At 40.3% G+C, this 20,065-nt stretch overlaps 1 protein-coding gene across 1 annotated transcript in view; it reads left to right on the plus strand.

The window, feature by feature from the left end:
- Positions 1-20,065, plus strand: part of RYR3 (ryanodine receptor 3) — a 572,028-nt gene that overhangs the window by 388,363 nt on the left and 163,600 nt on the right. The window contains exons 36-38 of the mRNA XM_057542134.1: positions 1,708-1,908; positions 13,096-13,198; positions 14,018-14,155. Of these exons, the coding sequence (XP_057398117.1) occupies positions 1,708-1,908; positions 13,096-13,198; positions 14,018-14,155 (442 nt within the window). The remainder of the gene's footprint in view (positions 1-1,707; positions 1,909-13,095; positions 13,199-14,017; positions 14,156-20,065) is intronic.

Here is a 20,065-nt window from a genome sequence, read left to right on the forward strand (position 1 = left end):
TAATCTGCAGTCGAAGCTCTCTTATCCAATATGATGGGATTGGTAGGTGGTCATTTCATCAAAACATTGAATATAGAGGAGAAGCATAACAAATTTTACATATGTACCTTAAATATTTTATTAAAACATAGAAATGTGCTATTCTGATGGAGGGCCAAGACCTCTTCTTTTTTTTATTTAATTAATTAATTTTTTTAAAAAAAGATGTTACCTCAAGACAAATGAAAATGAAAACAAAAATTAGCAAAACCTATGGGATGCAGCAAAAGTAGAAGAGGGAAGTGCATTGCAATAAATGTTTACATTAAAAAAAGGAGAAAGATCTCAAATAATATAACTTTATACCTCAAGGAGCTAGAAAAAGAACAAACCAAGCCCAAATTTAGCAGAAGGAAGGAAATAAATATTAGAGCAGAAATAAATGAGATAGAAAACAGAAAAACAATAGGAAAATGTCAAAACTAAGAGTTGGCTTGTTTTATTGTAACTTTTCTTAACTCTAAAATTAAGAAAATAAGTGTGCCTGCAGTAGCCAGTTTAATTGAAGCAGGTATCTATATCCACATGGTCTGGGGCAAGACCTCTTCTTTAATGTGAGTCCCTGACTGGCACATAGCGTCCTCTCTTTTCCATGGATGACACCTGTCATGCACCATCTACGATTACCACTTTGGGGTCTTTAAGGTAGGCTGCAGATTTAGAGGTAATTGAAAGCAACCTGAGTGCAAAATGCTTCTAGGTTTTTATGATTTCCCCCAATTTTTTTATAGTTGTCTAACTCACACTCAATTTTAGCATTTTTTTCAAAAAATACTCGCCTTTCACAGATGTTCCCTAGTCATTCAACTTAGTTTTCCTCTTTCATTCACCCACATGACTTTAAATGTTGTAATTATAATCACAAGTAGGACGATCGTAAGCTCTGGGTCCCAGTTTACCTGGCGGGAGCAGAGGTGTGCAGATGTGCAGAGACTGTCCTGCTAGGTGACAGCACCCCACCACCCGGGGCCTTGTCTGTGCCCAGACACACTGGAGAGTGTTCTTTAATCACGTGTGATGGGTTAAGTGGAGGTGGGTAAGTAGAACTTCTGCTTTAGTAAAAATATGAGGAACACACATGAAGTATGGCAAGTGCCTGGCACAGTGTCTGGCAAATAGCTAGTGCTCAAGAAGGTATGGCTATTTTTTTCTTATTAGTATAAATTCTAATGGTGATAAGATTAGTTATAACAACTGATCATAGAAAAACAGTGCCGATAAACAAAAACAATGAAAGATGGGGAGGGAAGCAGAAGTCTCGCTTTCCCATCATCCAGAACCAGAAGATGTCAGGAAGGAGACCCAGTGCTCATATGTACCATTCAGTGGTGGTTTCTGTACTGAGCTTAGAGCCCTGGGAAAACGCTCTCCTACATGCTGTTCTCTGTCACCACAGGCAGACATGCTCTGTGTTTAATGAGCTCATTTTCCTGTTGTTCTCCTGGCTCAGCAGTAAAGAGCTGGGCTCTGGGTTCAAGTACTAATCCAGAGTCATCCAGTAATGGCCAACTTGGATTCTAGTAGTAGCTCTATGATTACTGTGTGACACTGGGCAAGTTCCTTAAATTGCCTAAGTCTCAGTGTTACCATCTGTAGAATGGGGATGATAGCTGCTTCACCAATGTACATGACGTATTATTATATTCACGTGTGTGTACACTTTTGCAGATGTGTGAGCTCCTCAGCTATCTCTGTGACTGGGAGCTGCAGCACCGGGTGGAGGCCATCGTGGCCTTTGGCGACATTTATGTCTCCAAGCTCCAGGCAAATCAGAAGTTCCGCTACAACGAACTCATGCAGGCCCTGAACATGTCTGCAGCCCTGACTGCTCGGAAGACCAGGGAGTTCCGCTCACCCCCGCAGGAGCAGGTGAGAAGCCCCTCCCGAGCTTCCATCCCATTCCTAGGGAAGAGCTTGAACCTGACAAAGGAGGGTACACAAAGCCTTCATGGGAGGTTGAAAGACCCCGGCCAGCACCAGGAGACAGGCTAGTCCTGTGCTGAGACAACTGGGAAGCCTCTGCCAGCTGTCTTGGGTGGAAAGATAACCTTCCAAAACCACACACAGAGCCAGGCTTCCTCCTTTCCTTCGCTCGCTCATGCCACCACTCCTGTCTCTGTTAGGATCCAGCTTCTACCCCTCAGAAGCATTTCTGTCCAGTCCTTCCAGAAGTCACTACTCTCCATCAGAGATCAACAGAATGTGGTCCGCATTTCCTGACTCTTGAGGGCGGGTGCACAGTCTTCCTTGACCGAGACCCTCTGGAATCCCCCCCACCCCAGCCCCAGGAAGCCTGGAGGGCAGGACATGGATGAGGGAGTCCTCTCCTGGGATGTGTTGTCTCCATTCTTTGCGGTACCCCACCTCGTAGTCAGCCTCACCCGGGTTGAAAGGCTGCTTTGAAAAGAATGAACATCCTGGTGAGAAACTTGCAGATGAGGGAGGGACAGCTTGTAAAATAATAGTCTCCATTCGTCGCCGCTGCTCGGCTGATCACATATATCCTGCAGGCCATTTGTCACAGCTCCGTCAGTTTCAAAAGAGAAGATAGATCTTCCAGTGAAGACATTCATTTTTTGTCGTGGAAACCAAATCTTTGGATCTTAATGTATATTTAATAAGCAGCCTATCCATAAATTGTTGTCGATAGAATTACCACCATTTTGTAACAATGGCGAGGCCACCACAGCATGGTCCAATTACGTTCCTAAAACCTATTTTATAGGCTATAGATACTTATATTGGCTTAAAAATGAACCACCTATCTTGGCTCTTTAAGATGCCTTTGAATGATACTGGCCTTGATAAAGAGCAGACAGAGCTTCACATCTCTTTGCTAGAGGCAAAATGCCAAGGCCCTGTGGATTGGTGGGAACAGGTACTTTGCACTGTGCTGAGGAAAATGCAGTGAGTGTGAATTATTCTTGAAGGCTTTACAGATGTTGTCAGGCTGCTTTTAGACTGGCAACAGGTGCGAACATTCCCTGTTTCACTGGGCAGATGCTGACTTGTATTTGTGAAAAACGGGAAGGTGGATGAAGTGGTGATTAAAACACTGCTGTTGGCTTCCGAGCCTGGCTCCCATTGCGCCTCCACCATCACTCACTGGGTAGTCTTGGACGCATTACTTCTCTTTGTCTCTCAGTTTCTTCGGGCTGCAAAATGTGGATAATGTTTGTGAGAATCCTATGAGATCATTCATTTAGATTGCTTAGCAGGAAATCTGTCAGGTAGGAAACATTCTGTAAGTACTACAAGCTGTCATTAGTTTTAGTGTCAGAGGTATTTGCATTTGCCGCATGCCATGTTCTATGCCCTTCTGTCAGTGAGCCAGTGAGCCAGTGAGTTTACGCATGTTTTCTGGCATCTCCTTAAGCCAGCCGGGACTGGGTTGTCCATCTGACACCGTCATCCCCATAGACACAGCTCCTGATCCTGGATCCTAGAAGGGCCCTGCTGGCTGCACCGTCTTCTTGCCCCATTCTGCCTCCTTACCTTCTCTTCTGTCATCTTTGGGACCTACCATCACTTCCTTCTTTAGCGTTCTAGACAATCCTCTGAACAATCATTTCAGACCCATTTCAGAAGTCTGTATCTCAAGAACTTGAGCAGACCTCAGAATCCCTGGAAGGCTGAATAAAACACAGATTGCTGGTCCCACTTCTAGGGTTTCTAATTCAGTAGGTCTAAGGTAAGGCCTGAGAATTTGCATGTTTAGCAAGTTTCCAGGCTATGCTGATGCTGCTGGCCTAGAAATGAAATAAAAGCAGGGACCCTGTTACCAAATTCAGCTGTCCCATCTGCCACCCCTCCCAGAGTATTCATTTCTAGAAGGAACCTACCCATAGAACTTTCTAAGTAATTAGGAATTTAATATTGATAAAGGATATGGAGGATTTCAATTTCAGGGCAGAGGAATGCAAAATCACTTGGAAAATAGGATACATAGGAATTAGAATTTTAAAACAGTGATATGATTACCTCATTCTTCTGTAACCTGTGAGGATAAAATAGAGGTTTTCAGCCCTATATCCATACACTATTCAGAGAGATGAAAAAACATACTTGGGGGATGTAACTAAGTACAAAAGTAGGTAAAGCGAAGATTAGTCCAGTGATTGTTGGCAAATTAACCAAGCACAGTTTGCAAGCCTTTCACTTTGAAAAGGACTTTCTTTAAAGGGTATGACCTAGCAGAAAATTCAGTTCACTCCCCTTTTGGTTACGCCCTGAGGGCTGATGGGCCACTTGCTTCCTAGGTGTTCCAACAAAAGAAAGATCATTCAGTAAGAAATTAACTTTCAGATTCTTGAAATCAGACCTTCAGATCTGATTTTTATTTAATAAACAACACATCTGTATATGTTGCTGATATAATTAGCATAATTTAACATTGTGGAACAACCACAAAAATTACTTTTCAAACCTGTTTTATCAATATTATTTTATTACAAACAATACCTTACCTTCTGCCAAAAACTTGTTTGCAGTAGAAGCTTTGAAAAAGGATCTTCCTAACAATATTAAATAAGGTTCATGGTTTAATAAAGGAGACTGTGAATTTTTTTCACTTAGATATCCTAAACAAAAGTAGAAAATACCCCTTTGCCTGGTGTTTGGGTTACTCTGCCTGACACAGCAAAATGGACAAGATTACCTCTAGCTATTACTTCAGTGCCTCCAGATATTCACTAACCTGGGGTCATGGGTCTGTGGAAGAATTTAGACATCCAGAAATCTGAGTGACAGCTTTATTTTCACCAACTTTTCATTAATTTCTAAGAGCATTTCTTTCAATTATTGATGTAGGCAGCAAAGCAAGTACCTAACCTTGTCACCCACAGAAATTACATATTTTTTCATATCATATTACAGAGTTCTAATACCTTGAAATATCATTTACATTCATCACTACTTCAAGATCACAGTGCATGTGAGACCTGCTGCTAGATCTTTTTGCATATATGTTACTGTATCACAAATTTGTTTTTTGTCATCTTGATAACTAGATTGCAGTATAATTGTTTCTCTTTGTAATCCTCTATATTTTGTTTTAGGTATTTAAAATATTAATCCGAGAAAAAATCCATGGGTTTCACTAGACTGTCAGAGTGGTCCATGGCACAGAAACAGTTAAGCGTCTCTGACACAAAACTATAGGGGAAAGGATGACAGGCTGGCTGCAAAACATAAAACCTACATGTCAAAAACAATTCTGTAAACAAAATTAAAAACTCACTAAAAACTGGGAAATGTATTTGGAGTATATATTACCAAGAGTTAATAAGCTGCAGATGTGCGAAGCACTCACCGATTAATTTTTAAAAAGATAATCACACAACAGAAAAATGGAGGAAGAACATGGATGGAAAATATATAAACTGTGAGATAAAAACAGTCCTTCTGTGTGGACGAACAAAGTTCAACCTCACCAATTAAATGCAAATTAAAGCAACAGAGGGCTTCCCTGGTGATGCAGTGGTTAAGAATCCGCCTGCAAATGCAGGGGACACGGATTCGAGCCCTGGTCATGGAAGATCCCACATGCTGCGGAGCAACAAAGCCTGTGCACCACAATGACTGAGCCTGCACTCTAGAGCCCACAAGCCACAACTACTGATCCCACGCTCCACAACTACTGAAGCCAGCGCTCCTGAGAGCCCATGCTCCACAACAAGAGAAGCCACTGCAGTGAGAGGCCCGCACACCACAACGGAGAGTAGCCCCGGCTCACCGCAGCTAGAGAAAGCCTGCGCACAGCAATGAAGACCCAACACAGCCAAAAATAAACAAATAAAATTAATTAATTAAAAAAAAAGATTAGGGCTGTTTAAAAAAAATGAAAAATAAATAAAGCAACAGAGATATGACATTTTTCACCCATTAAATTGGAAACTATTTGAAAATATGTTAACTCTCACTATCATAATGGAGATGGCAAAGTAATACACACTCTTGTATAAATTTGGTATTAATGCAAATTGTTGTGAGCTTTCTGGAGGGCAGTCTGGCAATTAATATCAAAAGCCATTAAAACGGCAGTTCCAGTTGGAATTACTGGGTGGTGCATGCCAACGTGACTGTGCTGGTAGTGAGAGGTGCTTGGGTCATGCAGAAGCCTGTGGACTTTGCCATGGTCCCTCAGAGACTTTGACATAAGAAGCGGCCATGCAGCTGGGAGGGTCTTGGTGCTCTGGCCGAGTGTCAGGCCTGAGCTGCCGAGGTGGGAGAACTGACTCCAGGACACTGGACGACCAGAGACCTCCCAGCCCCATGTAATATTAATCAGCGAGAGCTCTCCCAAAGATCTCCATCTCAACGCTAAGACCCAGCTCCACCCAAAGGGCAGCAAGCTTCAGTGCTGAATGCTCCATGCCGAAAAACTAGCAAGACAGGAACACAACCCCACCCATTAGCAGAGAGGCTGCCTAAAGTTATACTAAGATCACAGACACCCCAAAACACACCACCAGACGTGGCCCTGCCTACCAGAGGGACAAGATCCAGCCCCACCCACCAGAACACAGGCACCAGTTCCCCCCCCGCCCCAGGAAGCCTACACAAACCACTAAACCAACCTCACCAACTGGGGCAGACACCAGAAATAAGAGGAGCTACAAACCTGCAGGCTGGGAAAAGGAGAACCCAAACACAGTAAGTTAAACAAAATGAGAAAACAGAGGAATATGCAGCAGGTGAAGGAGGAAGGTTTTTACCCACCAGACCAAACAAATGAAGAGGAAATAGGCAGTCTACCTGAAAAAGAATTCAGAGTAATGATAGTAAAGAGGATCCAAAATCTCAGAAATAGAATAAAGAAAATACAAGAAACGTTTAACAAGGACCTAGAAGAACTAAAGAGCAAACAAATGATGAATAACACATTAAATGAAATTAAAAATACTCTAGAAGGAATCAACAGCAGAATAACTGAGGGAGAAGAACAGATAAGTGACCTGGAAGATAGAATAGTGGAAATAACTGCTGCAGAGCAGAATAAAGAAAAAAGAATGAAAAGAATTGAGGACAATCTCAGAGACCTCTGGGATAACATTAAATGTACGAACATTCAAATTGTAGGGGTCCCAGAAAAAGAAGAGAAAAACAAAGGGTCTGAGAAAATATTTGAAGAGATTATAGTTGAAAACTTCCCTAACATGGGAAAGGAAATAGTCAATCAAGTCCAGGAAGCGCAGAGAGTCCCATACAGGATAAATCAAAGGAGAAACATGCCAGGACACATATTAATCAAACTATCAAAAACTAAATACAAAGAAAAAATACTAAAAGCAGCCAGGGAAAGCAACAAATAACAGACAAGAGAATCCCCATAAGGTTAACAGCTGACCTTTCAGCAGAAACTCTGCAAGCCAGAATGGAGTGGCAGGACATATTTAAAGTGATGAAAGGAAAAAACCTACAAGCAAGATTACTCTAACCAGAAAGGATCTCATTCAGATTTAATGGAGAAATTAAAACCTTTACAGACAAGCAAAAGTTAAGAGAATTCAGTACCACCAAACCAGCTTTACAACAAATGCTAAAGGAACTTCTCTAGGCAGGAAACACAAGAGAAGGAAAAGACCTGCAAAAACAAATACAAAACAATTAAGAAAATGGTAATAGGAACATACATATTGATAATTACCTTAAATGTGAATGGATTAAATGCTCCAACCAAAAGACACATACTGGCTGAATGGATGCAAAAATAAGACCCGTATATATGCTGTCTACAGGAGACCCACTTCAGACCTAGGGACACATACAGCCTGAAAGTGAAGGGATGGAAAATGATATTCCAGGCAGGTGGAAAAAAAAAGAAAGCTGGAATAGCAATACTCATATCAGATAAAATAGACTTGAAAATAAAGACTGTTAAAAGAGATAAGGAAGGACACTACATAATGATCAAGGAATCAATCCAAGAAGAAGATATAACAATTATAAATGCTTATGCACCCAACATAGGAGCACCTCAATACATAAGGGAAATTCTAACAACCATGAAAAGGGAGATCAATAGTAATACAATAATAGAAGGGGACTTTAACACACCCCACTTACACCAATCGACAGATCATCCAAACAGGAAATAAATAAGGAAACACAAGTTTTAAATGACACAACAGACCAGATAGATTTAATTGATATTTATAGAACATTCTACCCGAAAGTGGCAGAATACACTTTCTTCTCAAGTGCACATGGAACATTCTCCAGGAAAGATCGTATCTTGGGTCACAGATCAAGCCTAGGTAAATTTAAGAAATTGAAATCATATCAAGTATCTTATCTGACCACAACGCTGTGAGACTAGATGTCAATTACAGGGGAAAAAAACTGTAAAAAATACAAACACATGGAGGCTAAACAATACACTACTAAATAACCAAGAGATCACTGAAGAAATAAAAAAATACCTAGCAACAATGACAATGAAAACACAATGATCCAAAACCTATGGGGTGCAGCAAAAGCAGTTCTAAGAGGGAAGTTTATAGCAATACGATCCTACCTCAAGAAAGAAGAAAAATCTCAAATAAGCAACCTAAACTTACACCTAAAGCAATTAGAGAAAGAAGAAGAAGAACAACAACAACAAAAAAAAAAACCCAAAGATAGCAGAAGGAAAGAAATCATAAAGATCAGATCAAAAATAAATGAAAAAGAAATGAAGGAAACAATAGCAAAGATCAACAAAACTAAAAGCTGGTTCTTTGAGAAGATAAACAAAATTGATAAACCATTACCCAGACTCATCAAGAAAAAAAGGGAGAAGACTCAAATCCACAGAATTAGAAATGAAAAAGGAGCAGTAACAACGGACACTGCAGAAATACGAAGGATCATGAGACATTACTACAAGCAACTATATGCCAATAAAATGGACAACCGGGAAGAAATAGATAAATTCTTCGAAAAGTACAATCTTCCAAGACGGAACCAGGAAGAAATAGAAAATATGAACAGACCAATCACAAGCACTGAAATTGAAACTGTGATTAAAAATCTTCCAACTAACAAAAGCCGAGGACCAGGAGGCTTCACAGGTGAATTCTGTCAAACATTTAGAGAAGAGCTAACACCTATCCTTCTCAAACTCTTCCAAAATATAGCAGAGGGAGGAACACTCCCAAACTCATTCTACGAGGTCACCATCACCCTGATACCAAAACTAGACAAAGATGTCACAAAAAAAGAAAACCACGGGCCAATACACTGATGAACATAGATGCAAAAATCCTCAACAAAATACTAGCAAACAGAATCCAACAGCACATTAAAAGGATCATAAACCATGATGAAGTGGGTTTTATCCCAGGAATGCAAGGATTCTTCAACATACGCAAATCAATCAATGTGATAAACCATATTAACAAATTGAAGGATAAAAACCATATGATAATCTCAGTTGATGCAGAAAAAGCTTTTGACAAAATTCAAAACGCATTTATGATAAAAAACCTCCAGAAAGTGGGCATAGAGGGAACCTACCTCAACATAATAAAAGCCATATATGACAAACAGAGCCAACAACATTCTCAATAGTGAAAAACTGAAAGCATTTCCTCTAAGATCAGGAACAAGACAAGGGTGCCCACTCTCACCACTGTTATTCAACATCGTTTTGAAAGTTTTAGCCACAGCAGTCAGAGAAGAAAAAGAAATGAAAGGAATCCAAATTGGAAAAGAAGTAAAACTGTCACTGTTTGCAGATGACATGATACTATACATAGCAAATCCTAAAAATGCTACCAGAAAACTACTAGAGCTAATCAATGAATTTGGTAAAGTAGCAGGATACAAAATTAATGCACAGAAATCTCTTGCATTCCTATACACTAGCAATGAAAGAACAGAAAGAGAAGTTAAGGAAACACTCCCATTTACCATTGCAACACAAAGAATAAAATACCTACAAATAAACCTACCTGAGGAGACAAAAGACCTGTATTCAGAAAACTATAAGACACTGATGAAACAAATCAAAGATGATACAAACAGATGGAGACATATACCATGATCTTGGATTGGAAGAATCAACATTGAGAAAATCACTGTAGTACCCAAAGCAATCTACAGATTCAGTGCAATCCCTATCAAACTACCTATGGCATTTTTCACAGAACTAGAACAAAAAATATTACAATTTGTATAGAAACACAAAAGACCCCAAATAACCAAAGCAATCTTGAGAAAGAAAAACAGAGCTGGAGGAATCAGGCTTCCTGACTTCAGACTATATACTACAAAGTTACAGTAATCAAGACAGTATGGTACTGGCACAGAAATAGAAATATAGATCAATGGAACAGGATAGAAAGCCCAGAGACAAAACCATACACATATGGTCATGTTATCTTTGACAAAGGAGGCAAGAATATACAATGGAGAAAAGACAGCCTCTTCATTCAGTGGTGCTTGGAAAACTGGACAGCTACATGTAAAAGAATGAAATTAGAACACTTCCTAACACCATACACAAAAATAAACTCAAAATGGATTAAAGACCTAAATATAAGGCCAGACACTATAAAACTCTTAGAGGAAAACATAGGCAGAACACTCCTTGACATAAATCACAGTAAGATCCTTTTTGATCCACCTCCTAGAGTAATGGAAATAAAACCAAAAATAAATGAATGGGACCTAATGAAAGTTAAAAGCTTTTGCACAGTGAAGGAAACCATAAGCAAGACAAAAAGACAGCCCTCAGAATGGGAGAAAGTATTTGCAAAAGAAGCAACTGACAAAGGATTAATCTCCAAGCTATACAAGCAGCTCATGCAGCTCAATATCAAAAAAACAACCCAGTCCAAAAATAGGCGGAAGACCTAAACAGACGTTTCTCCAAAGAAGATATACCGATTGCCAACAAACACATGAAAGAATGCTCACCATCGCTAATCATTAGAGAAATGCAAATCAAAACTACAGTGAGGTATCACCTCACACCAGTCAGAATGGCCATCATCAAAAAATCTACAAACAATAAATGCTGGAGAGGGTGTGGAGAAAAGGGAACCCTCTTGCACTGTTGGTGGGAATGTAAATTGATACAGCCACTATGGAGAACAGTATGGAGGTTCCTTAAAAAACTAAAAATAGAACTACCATATGACCTAGCAATCCCACTCCTGGGCATATATCATGAGAAAACCATAATTCTAAAAGAGACATGTACCACAATGTTCATTGCAGCACTATTTACAATAGCCAGGACATGGAAGCAACCTAAGTGTCCATCGACTGATGAATGGGTAAAGAAGATGTAGCACATATATACAATGGAATATTACTCAGCCATAAAAAGAAACGAAATTGAGTTATCTGTAGTGAGGTAGATGGACTAGAGTCTGTCATACAGAGTGAGGTAAGTCAGAAAGAGAAAAACAAATATGCTAACACATATGTATGGAATCTAAAAAAGAAAAATGGTTCTGATGAACCTAGGGGCAGGACAGGAATAAAGACGCAGATGTAGAGAACGAACTTGACACGGGTGGCAGGGGGAAGGGGAAGCTGGGATGAAGTGAGAGAGTGGCATGGACTAGTATATACTACCAATTGTAAAATAGATAGCTAGTGGGAAGCAGCCGCATAGCACAGGGAGATCGGCTCAGTGCTTTGTGACCACCTAGAGAGGGGTGGGATAGGGAGAGTTGGAGGGAGGCTCAAGAGGGAGGGGATAAGGTGATATATGTATACATATAGCTGATTCACTTGGTTATTGAGCAGAAACTAACAACATTGTAATTACGCTCCAATAAAGATGTAAAAAAAAATCATAAGGGAAAAATAAAGCCATTAAAATGTTCAAACCTTTTGGTCCAGGCATTTCGCTTCTCTGAGTTTATCCTAAGAAAATGATCAGAGAAATTCAAACCAACTTTATTTTACAAGGATAAAAAAAATGAAAACAACTTAAATATTTCATAGCAGATCATTAATTTTACATGCATTTTATATAAACTGCTGTTCATCCTTATGATGAAATGTAATGCACCTGTTAAAGATCAGGTTAAGAAAATTTTTAAATGCTCGAGATAAATTAAGTGGAAAATTTGAGTTTCAAAAAAGTTTATTTAGAGTGTGATCTCAATCTGCATACATAAAGATATTAACTGAAATATTAACAGTGGCTGTCTTTGGGGAGATCTCAGTAAATTTTCTTCTTTAGGTTATCTCCAAGTTTTGTGTAATTAATAAATTACCTTTATACTCAAAAAAGTGAAAGCTAATTTTATTTTATTTTTAGCATCTCATAGTTTATGGCTTTATTTCATTAGTGTATTTTTTACATCTTTGTATTCTCATGACTCATCTCTCCAAAGGTCATTTAAAATGCCCTGGTTGCATGACTTTTTTCTCAGAATCATGCATTCTTTCTTAAAGACAGGAATTAGAGCCATAGTCAGCAAAATAATTATTCTAAAGAAGGAGAGCAGAGACAGTATCTTGGTGATGAAAAGCAATATTGCTGGAATATTTTCTTTTTCTTTTTTTATTTGTAGTGGGGTTTTTTCCCCAGTTATTGAGATCTGGTTAATGCGTAACACTGTATAGTTTAAGGTGTACAACATAATCATTTGATATATGTATATATTGTGAAATGATCACCACAGTAAGCTTAGTTAACATCTATCACCTCACATAGTTATGAATTTCTTTTTCTTATGATGAGAACTTTTAAGATTTACTCTCTTAGCAATTTTCAAGTACAGTATTGTTAACTACTGTCACTATGCTATATATTACATCCGCAGGACTTATTCATCTTATAACTGGAAGTTTGTACCTTTTTTTTTAATTTTTATGTTTTATTTTTTATTGAAGTATAGTTGATTTACAGTGTTTCAGATGTGCAGCAAAGTGATTCAGTTATAGAAAGCTACTTTTAAATGTTGGCCATCTTTACCAAAAAAAAAATAATAATAATAATCGAGTTAAAAAAAATTTGCAAAGAAATATTAGGTGTCTGAGTAAGGTTGGATCTGAGTTCTTTGGACAGACATTGAGAACCAACTAGCCATTCTTCTTTGTCCCTCAAAGATCAACATGCTTCTTAACTTTCAACTGGGGGAGAACTGCCCGTGCCCAGAAGAGATCCGGGAGGAGCTGTATGACTTCCACGAGGACCTTCTCATTCACTGTGGTGAGCTTCCGAGATAAAAGCTTTATGAAAGACAAGTCTGTTCATGATTCCTTCGTTAGAAGCTCAGGGGGGGTTGCGAAGTTCGTTTTCTATTTTAAATTACAATACTAATTGTCCAAGAAATGATTCTCTCCAAAACTGTTTGGGTCAGGGAAGATACAGGTCATCATCCTGGCATAATACATGACTGAAACTACTACCTAGAAGAAATTTTGCTGAGATCTAAGAGAGAACTGGGTCTCTAAAGAAGGAAAGAAAAGAACTGATCTTTATATAAACCTCACCCAGTTTACCTCAAGTTAGATAGTTGGGACTCTGCTCCCAGCTGAGCCAAGATTCTGATCCCCTTTGCTTTTTAGCTTCTGCAATGATATAAGTATGGCCATGTCTGCCCTTAAGGATTCTAAACGAGCCATCCCTGCTTAGATACATATCTGCTCGTTTTAAAGTGGCTCTCAGCAATTGTGCTGCTTGTACATGGGTGGGTTGAGTACTACGTGGATAAGAGATGACTTTTTCATTTGAAGTAACTCATGGTTAACTCTTTCTTTTTGGACACTCTAGAGCCCATTTTGGGTATGGGTTAGAAAAAGGTAAGTCTTGGGATTGAAATTACTTAATGTTCTTGTATACAAGAAATCATCTTTTTTAAAAACTTGCCGAAAGACATGATGTAGATAAATACTTATGGGAGGCTGCCTATAGATAGTATCCTTAGAAAGTTCCAAAGGGTGGAAAGCAGTGTTTCTATGTTCTTTCCATCATCTGGTGGCTTCATGTACTGTTTGAGGTTATCACTCTGTTCTGTGACTTGCTTAGGGGTTCCCCTGGAGGAAGAGGAAGAGGAGGAGGAGGACGCCTCCTGGACTGGAAAATTCCGTGCCTTGGTGTATAAAATCAAAGGCTCTTCCAAGCCAGAGAAGGAGCAGCCGACAGAGGAGGAGGAGAGATGCCCTAGTAAGTTCCAGTGCCTTTCAATCACACTGCCCCCAACCTGGAGCTCTTCTAAGACTTAATTAAGATCACGGACTTTCTAAGCAAATACTGTGGGATAGAGAAGGGCTGCTTAGCTAGCTTCAAGGAAGCGCTCTGTTATAATTTGTAGAACTGATTGCTATATGTTTGGGGCTATGCTTTTCTTCTGACTTAAGGAACTTACTTTGAGTCGTCTTTTAGGGATGGATTGCTTGGTGGGTCTGCTCTTGTCTGTCTACTTTTAAAGGCCTGTAAACAGATTTCTGTTCTTTCTTTTATGTTTTCATAATCTTCCTCTTCTAACCATTGTTGTTTCTGTCACTTTTGTTTGTGGTTCCTTAGCGTTGAAAATTGCCCCAGCAAGGAAATAACGTAATAATAATAAGGCAGAAGTAAAGGGAATAGGATGTGGGGTTTGGGTGGGGGGGGGTTGGTTTTTGGCTATGATTTTCCTAATATAACATCCCAGAGGAATTGGACCTTCTGTTTTTCAACATTCATGAACCTTGTTCAAATCATTTCTCTAATCCTAATAGTACAGATGACTCCTACCATTTCGACCCATGTTGAAACAAGATCATAATTTGTTCTGCAGGGCAGTTGACTGCCCGTTACCATTAACATTTCAAGAGGAAGATTGTCTGCATATTATAATCAGTCTGCTCCATAGTACCAAATTCTGCAAATATTTCACTGTCTAAAGAAGAAGGAATTTCCCAGGTTTAATATAGTTGCCTTTTATCTTATTCCTTGTTCTATGCATCTTAGAACATGCTTTCAAATTATAGACTAGAGCAATAGACTGTCAAGATGTGATCAGTTTGTTTGAAAACACTGCTTTGGGGTTCATACATCTTATTGCCCTTTCTATTGGCCTTCCATCTTTGTCAGACTATCTCTGAAGGGAAAGAATCCTCTGCACTTATCAGCAGAAGTGTAGGAGCCTCTGGAAGAGTGTCTGGGGTACTTGGCAGTAGTTGCACTGGCAACCCTTGGTCGGTCCTGTTTGTCACCATGGCGGCGGGGGGCGGGTGGTCTTTGGTGAGGACAGGCCAGCATGATTCAAAGACCCAAAAAAGTGAGTTTAGACTCCCTTTGTGGTACTGCCAAAGCAGAACTAAAAATAGGCTGAGCTGACCCATATTCCCTGCGGAGAGTCAGTTTTGAAAGTGGTTGCTTCTTTCTAACACAATATGTCACAACCAGGGGGTCCTCCAAGGTGACCGCTTCATGTTAGGGAAATGGAGTCACTTAGATTAAGTCACCTAACTCTGTGAAGTCTCCCTAACTCTAAGAACGGTGTCCAGGCTCTAAGGACTGCAATCTTTAGCATTGCTACCCTGGGCCTCAGGCAGAAAGATTATGTTCTGTCTGTTCTGGCAGGATGTGCAAACCTGAAAGGCTAGCCCAGCATGAGACTCCATGGTGGGCCCCATGCTGCTTCCATACGACAAGCAGAATTCTGAGAGGTTCAAGCTTTGTGTCCTAAGTCTTCTTTCCTGCAGTCCCAGAAGTAGAAATAGAAGGTGGCCAAGCATGTCTGGTTGTCAGCATACGGGTTCCCTGCCAGATGTTCCAGGGACATAAAGCTCCTCACTCAGGGCTGACATTTGAAGAGAAAATCTTGGGGATGGTTTAACTGCCATACCCCGCAAAATTGTTTTTCACTTGATTGAATGGAAATGATGTTTCTGGATGCATAGCCAGTTGCCGTAAAGGTTTCTAATCCTTTAAAATATTGGTAACTTTGCCCATGTTATTGCTTATGATTTCTCTTACCCTTGCATCTGATAAAATATTAAAAGTTTAGATAATGAGAATTGCATGCTATAGTGAACTGACAGTTTACCAAATACTTCATATATATTAGTTTACTGCTGTTAGTTTTTTTTCACTCCTCCATTGTGTAGGTGATGAACACAGGACTCGGAAGAGTTAAAGGATACTTGTTCATTCACTAATTCTTTCCACCCTTACCTGGTTCCAGAAAAATTTCCAGATCTAGAATGTCAACAAGATGAGTAAAGCTGTGACTTGATTGAGGTCTTCTGACTCTGATTCCACACTGTTTCCATTGTCCCATGACATGACATTTGCCAAACAATTTTTCAGCATATGTATCCATGAGCCCTCAACCCACATATTACACATATTATCAATACATACAGAACGACGGCTTCTTAAAACCTTCATCTTTTTTTTTTTTTAAAGTACTTTATTTATTTTATTAATGGCTGTTTTGGGTCTTCGTTTCTGTGCGAGGGCTTTCTCCAGTTGCGGCAAGCGGGGGCCACTCTTCATCGCGGTGCGCGGGCCTCTCACTATCGTGGCCTCTCTTGTTGCGGAGCACAGGCTCCAGACGCGCAGGCTCAGTAATTGTGGCTCACGGGCCTAGTTGCTCCGCGGCATGTGGGATCTTCCCAGACCAGAACTCAAACCCGTGTCCCCTACATTAGCAGGCAGATTCTCAACCACTGCGCCACCAGGGAAGCCCAACCTTCATCTTTTTATCTTGCTTACTGCATCTGTGAGGTAACTCACTCCTGTGACTCATTGTTATGCTTAGGAATCTGAACTCAACAGAAGTCAAAATTTTAACATCAAAAAGTTAACCCAGCCAAAGATCTGGACTCAGGGTTTTCAGGACAGGTGGTGCAACTTCTCCTCTACGAGCAGTTGGTGTTGGCCAGAGAAACTGCAGGGGACCTCAGCTTTTAGGAAAGAGGAAGCAAGTGTCCTGAAACCCATAAGAATCCTGCTAAGTGGTTCAGTGTTACAGGGATTTGCCCAAACTAATTCCAAGTCATATTGTGATGGAAGTTGTTACAATCTGATCATGAAGAGGTTAAAAAAAAAAACCCTCTAAGAGTAGCAGCCCACCATACTAAGTCACATTTCTTTTTTAATATCCCAATTCATCACATTCCCTAGAAAATCTTTTGCCTGTTCGTTGGAGGCCAGTGCTTCTCACACACTACAATTTAAGTAGGGTTTCCTGGAATATAAAAATCTGTAGCCCCTGAGTTATCCCTCCAGAAGAGGCCAACCAGCTCTTTCTGCTAAATTCTAAATTTAACAAAATAAAAATCACCTGTCACTTCACAGCTCAAAGTTGGTGCCTTCCTGACCTCCGTCATTCTCTGAGTGCTTTCTCCATGGCAGGTTTTTTCATAACCTCTTTTCAAAGAAAGCTGCTACCTGTATCAGCTCTCACCCAGTCACTGAATAACCTGAGCCCTAGACCAAAATTCTCCCCCCCCCCACCTAAATGCTGCAGCCTTTTCTCATGCTGAGGAGGGGAAGAAAGTCTACTGTTCGCCACCAAAATAAGCCTTGGGCCCCAACACAAATACTCACACACAAAGTAAGATAACTTAGCAGTAGGTATATCTGTGGCACTCAGGCAGTATTTCTAAGCCTCTTTAGATTCTCTCCAAACAGCTTCTCCCTGAGACATACACACACAGATACCGCCTCCATGTTGTCTTTTTTTTCAATCTCATCCTCCATCACCCTGCCCCTGCCACATTGTGGAATTTCTAACAGGGCATGTGTGACTTTCCACCTCAGGTGGAGTATCTGTCTACCTGTTTATTTTCTTACTGGGACTTAGTACTGGGACGACGCCTTACTTGTTCCCACATTCAGCTCATCGGCACAAATCTTTTTGACCTCCAATGCACGTTAGTCATTAGAGGCTCACAAAGATGAAGAAAACAAGGACCTCGCAGACAAAGGAGTGAATATGTGTGGACAGGCAACTCGATATAACATGAGGTCAGATGTGCTATAGTAAAAGTACAGATAAAGGACAGTAGGTGACCAGAGGAGGGGGATTGGAAAAGTGTCCATGAAGAACATAGATGGGTAGATGTATAAGGGAGAGGTATTTTTGGTGAAAGGAGCTACTTCAACAAAGCCCAGAGGCAAAAAAAAATTCATATTCCAAGAGTGGCAATGAGTTGAGATTGGCTGAATTATAAGAGGAGTAGAATAAGGAAGAGTGGAAAGGTAGGGTGGTGTTAGAGCAGAGTGTCTTGAGAAATCCAGTGGTTAAACTGTATTCAGTCTTGGAGTGTGACATGTTACTGTTCCTGTGTATTTTATACTACTTGGCCTTACAGCTGCCGGGGGGAGGCGTTGACATTTACATGGTACCCACTGTGTCCTGAGCATTGTCTTAAGCACTTCTGTAAGTATTACCTCATTTAATTCTCACAACGAAAATATGCAGTTGACAGTATTATTCCTATTTTACAGTTGAAGAAACTGAAGTAAAGACAGATTAAATAACTTTCCAAAGTCACACAGGGGTGGCATAAAAATTCAAACCTTTGTCCACCTGAGTCCAATTCCCATCCATATTATTTATGTAATAACATTATAGCAATGACTATGAAAGGTTCTTGAGGACTAAATTATTCTTTTATTCAGTAATAGTGAGGTAGGGACTTCCCTGGCGGTCCAGTGGTTAGGACTCCACGCTTCCACTGCCGGGGGCCCGGGTTCGATCCCTGGTCGGGGAACTAAGATGCCGCAAGCTGTGCAGCGCGGCATATATATATATACGTGTATATATATATATACACGTATATATATATACACGTATATATACACGTATATATACACACACACACACACACACATATATATATATATAAATAAAATTTTTAAAAAATAGTGAGGTAGTATGAGCACAGGACTCTGGAGTTAGGCTGCCTTGTCTTAAATTCTTGCTCTGCTACTCTCACTGTGAGAGTGAACATGTGACCATGTCTCTGTGCCTCAGTTTCCTCATCGTTACGATGGACATAGCATTAATGCTTCCCTCGTTTGGTTGATGCGATGGTTAAATTAGTTAATATATGCAAAGTGCTTTAAAGTGTGCCTGGCACAGAGTGAGCACTAACTTCAAACATTTTTTGGCTATTAAAATGTTTGTTGATCACCTGCCATATCTCAGACACTGTATTTAGCACCGGTCAATCTATTTTAGCAAGATAACCATCCAAAGGACTGCAGCAGGGATACATTGGAGGTATGGGGGCCCATTGGGACATCACTGCAGTGCCCTAGATGAGAAGTTCTGAGGACTTACATAAGGGTGGTGTGGTTGGCAAGATAGTGATCCCACAGATGTCCATATCCCTGGAACCTATATATATGTTAAATGACAAAGGGAAATTTAATTGCAAAAGGAATTAAGGCTGCTTATCAGCTGGCCTTAAAGTAGGGAAATCTCCTGGATTTCTGGAGTGGACCCAAAGTAATCACAAGGGTCCTTAAAAGTGAAAGAAGGTGGCAGACGAGAGTTAGAGGGTTGGGGACATGAGAAGGGCCTGGCTCAAGTCTCCTGGTGGAAGAGACCATGAGCCAAGGAATGCCAGAAGCCTCTAGAAGCTAGAAAAAGCAAGGAAATGGATTCTCCCTTAGGGCCTTCAGAAAGAAATGCACCCTGCCGTGCCATGATTTTAGCCCAGTCTGGGTTTACCCGTATCTGGGTCAGACTTCTCATCTCTAAAACTGTAAGATAGTAAATTGGTATTGTTTTGCCACCAAGTTTGTGCTGATTTGTCACAGCAGAAAAAAAAAAAATTAATACAGGTGTTAACAGCAAGAAGTGAGCTCAAGGGGTCAGACACATTGTAAAAGTAGGGTTGGCATATCTTGGCAACCAGTTGGAAATATGAGGAAGAGGAAGGGGTTACAGATGGTCTCTGCATTGCTGATGGGACAGGATGGGTGACTGCGTTAATAGACATGGGGGTCGGGGGAGGCAGAGCTTAACTTTTATTTAACTCCATAGGAGACACAAGACGATTTTCCACACCTGGTCTCAATCTACTGGCTAGCCCTGCATGGCAGATGAAACAGGCATTGTGAGTCCTAGCT

Source organism: Balaenoptera acutorostrata, chromosome 3 (genome assembly GCF_949987535.1).
Source record: "Balaenoptera acutorostrata chromosome 3, mBalAcu1.1, whole genome shotgun sequence".
NCBI lineage: Eukaryota > Metazoa > Chordata > Mammalia > Artiodactyla > Balaenopteridae > Balaenoptera > Balaenoptera acutorostrata.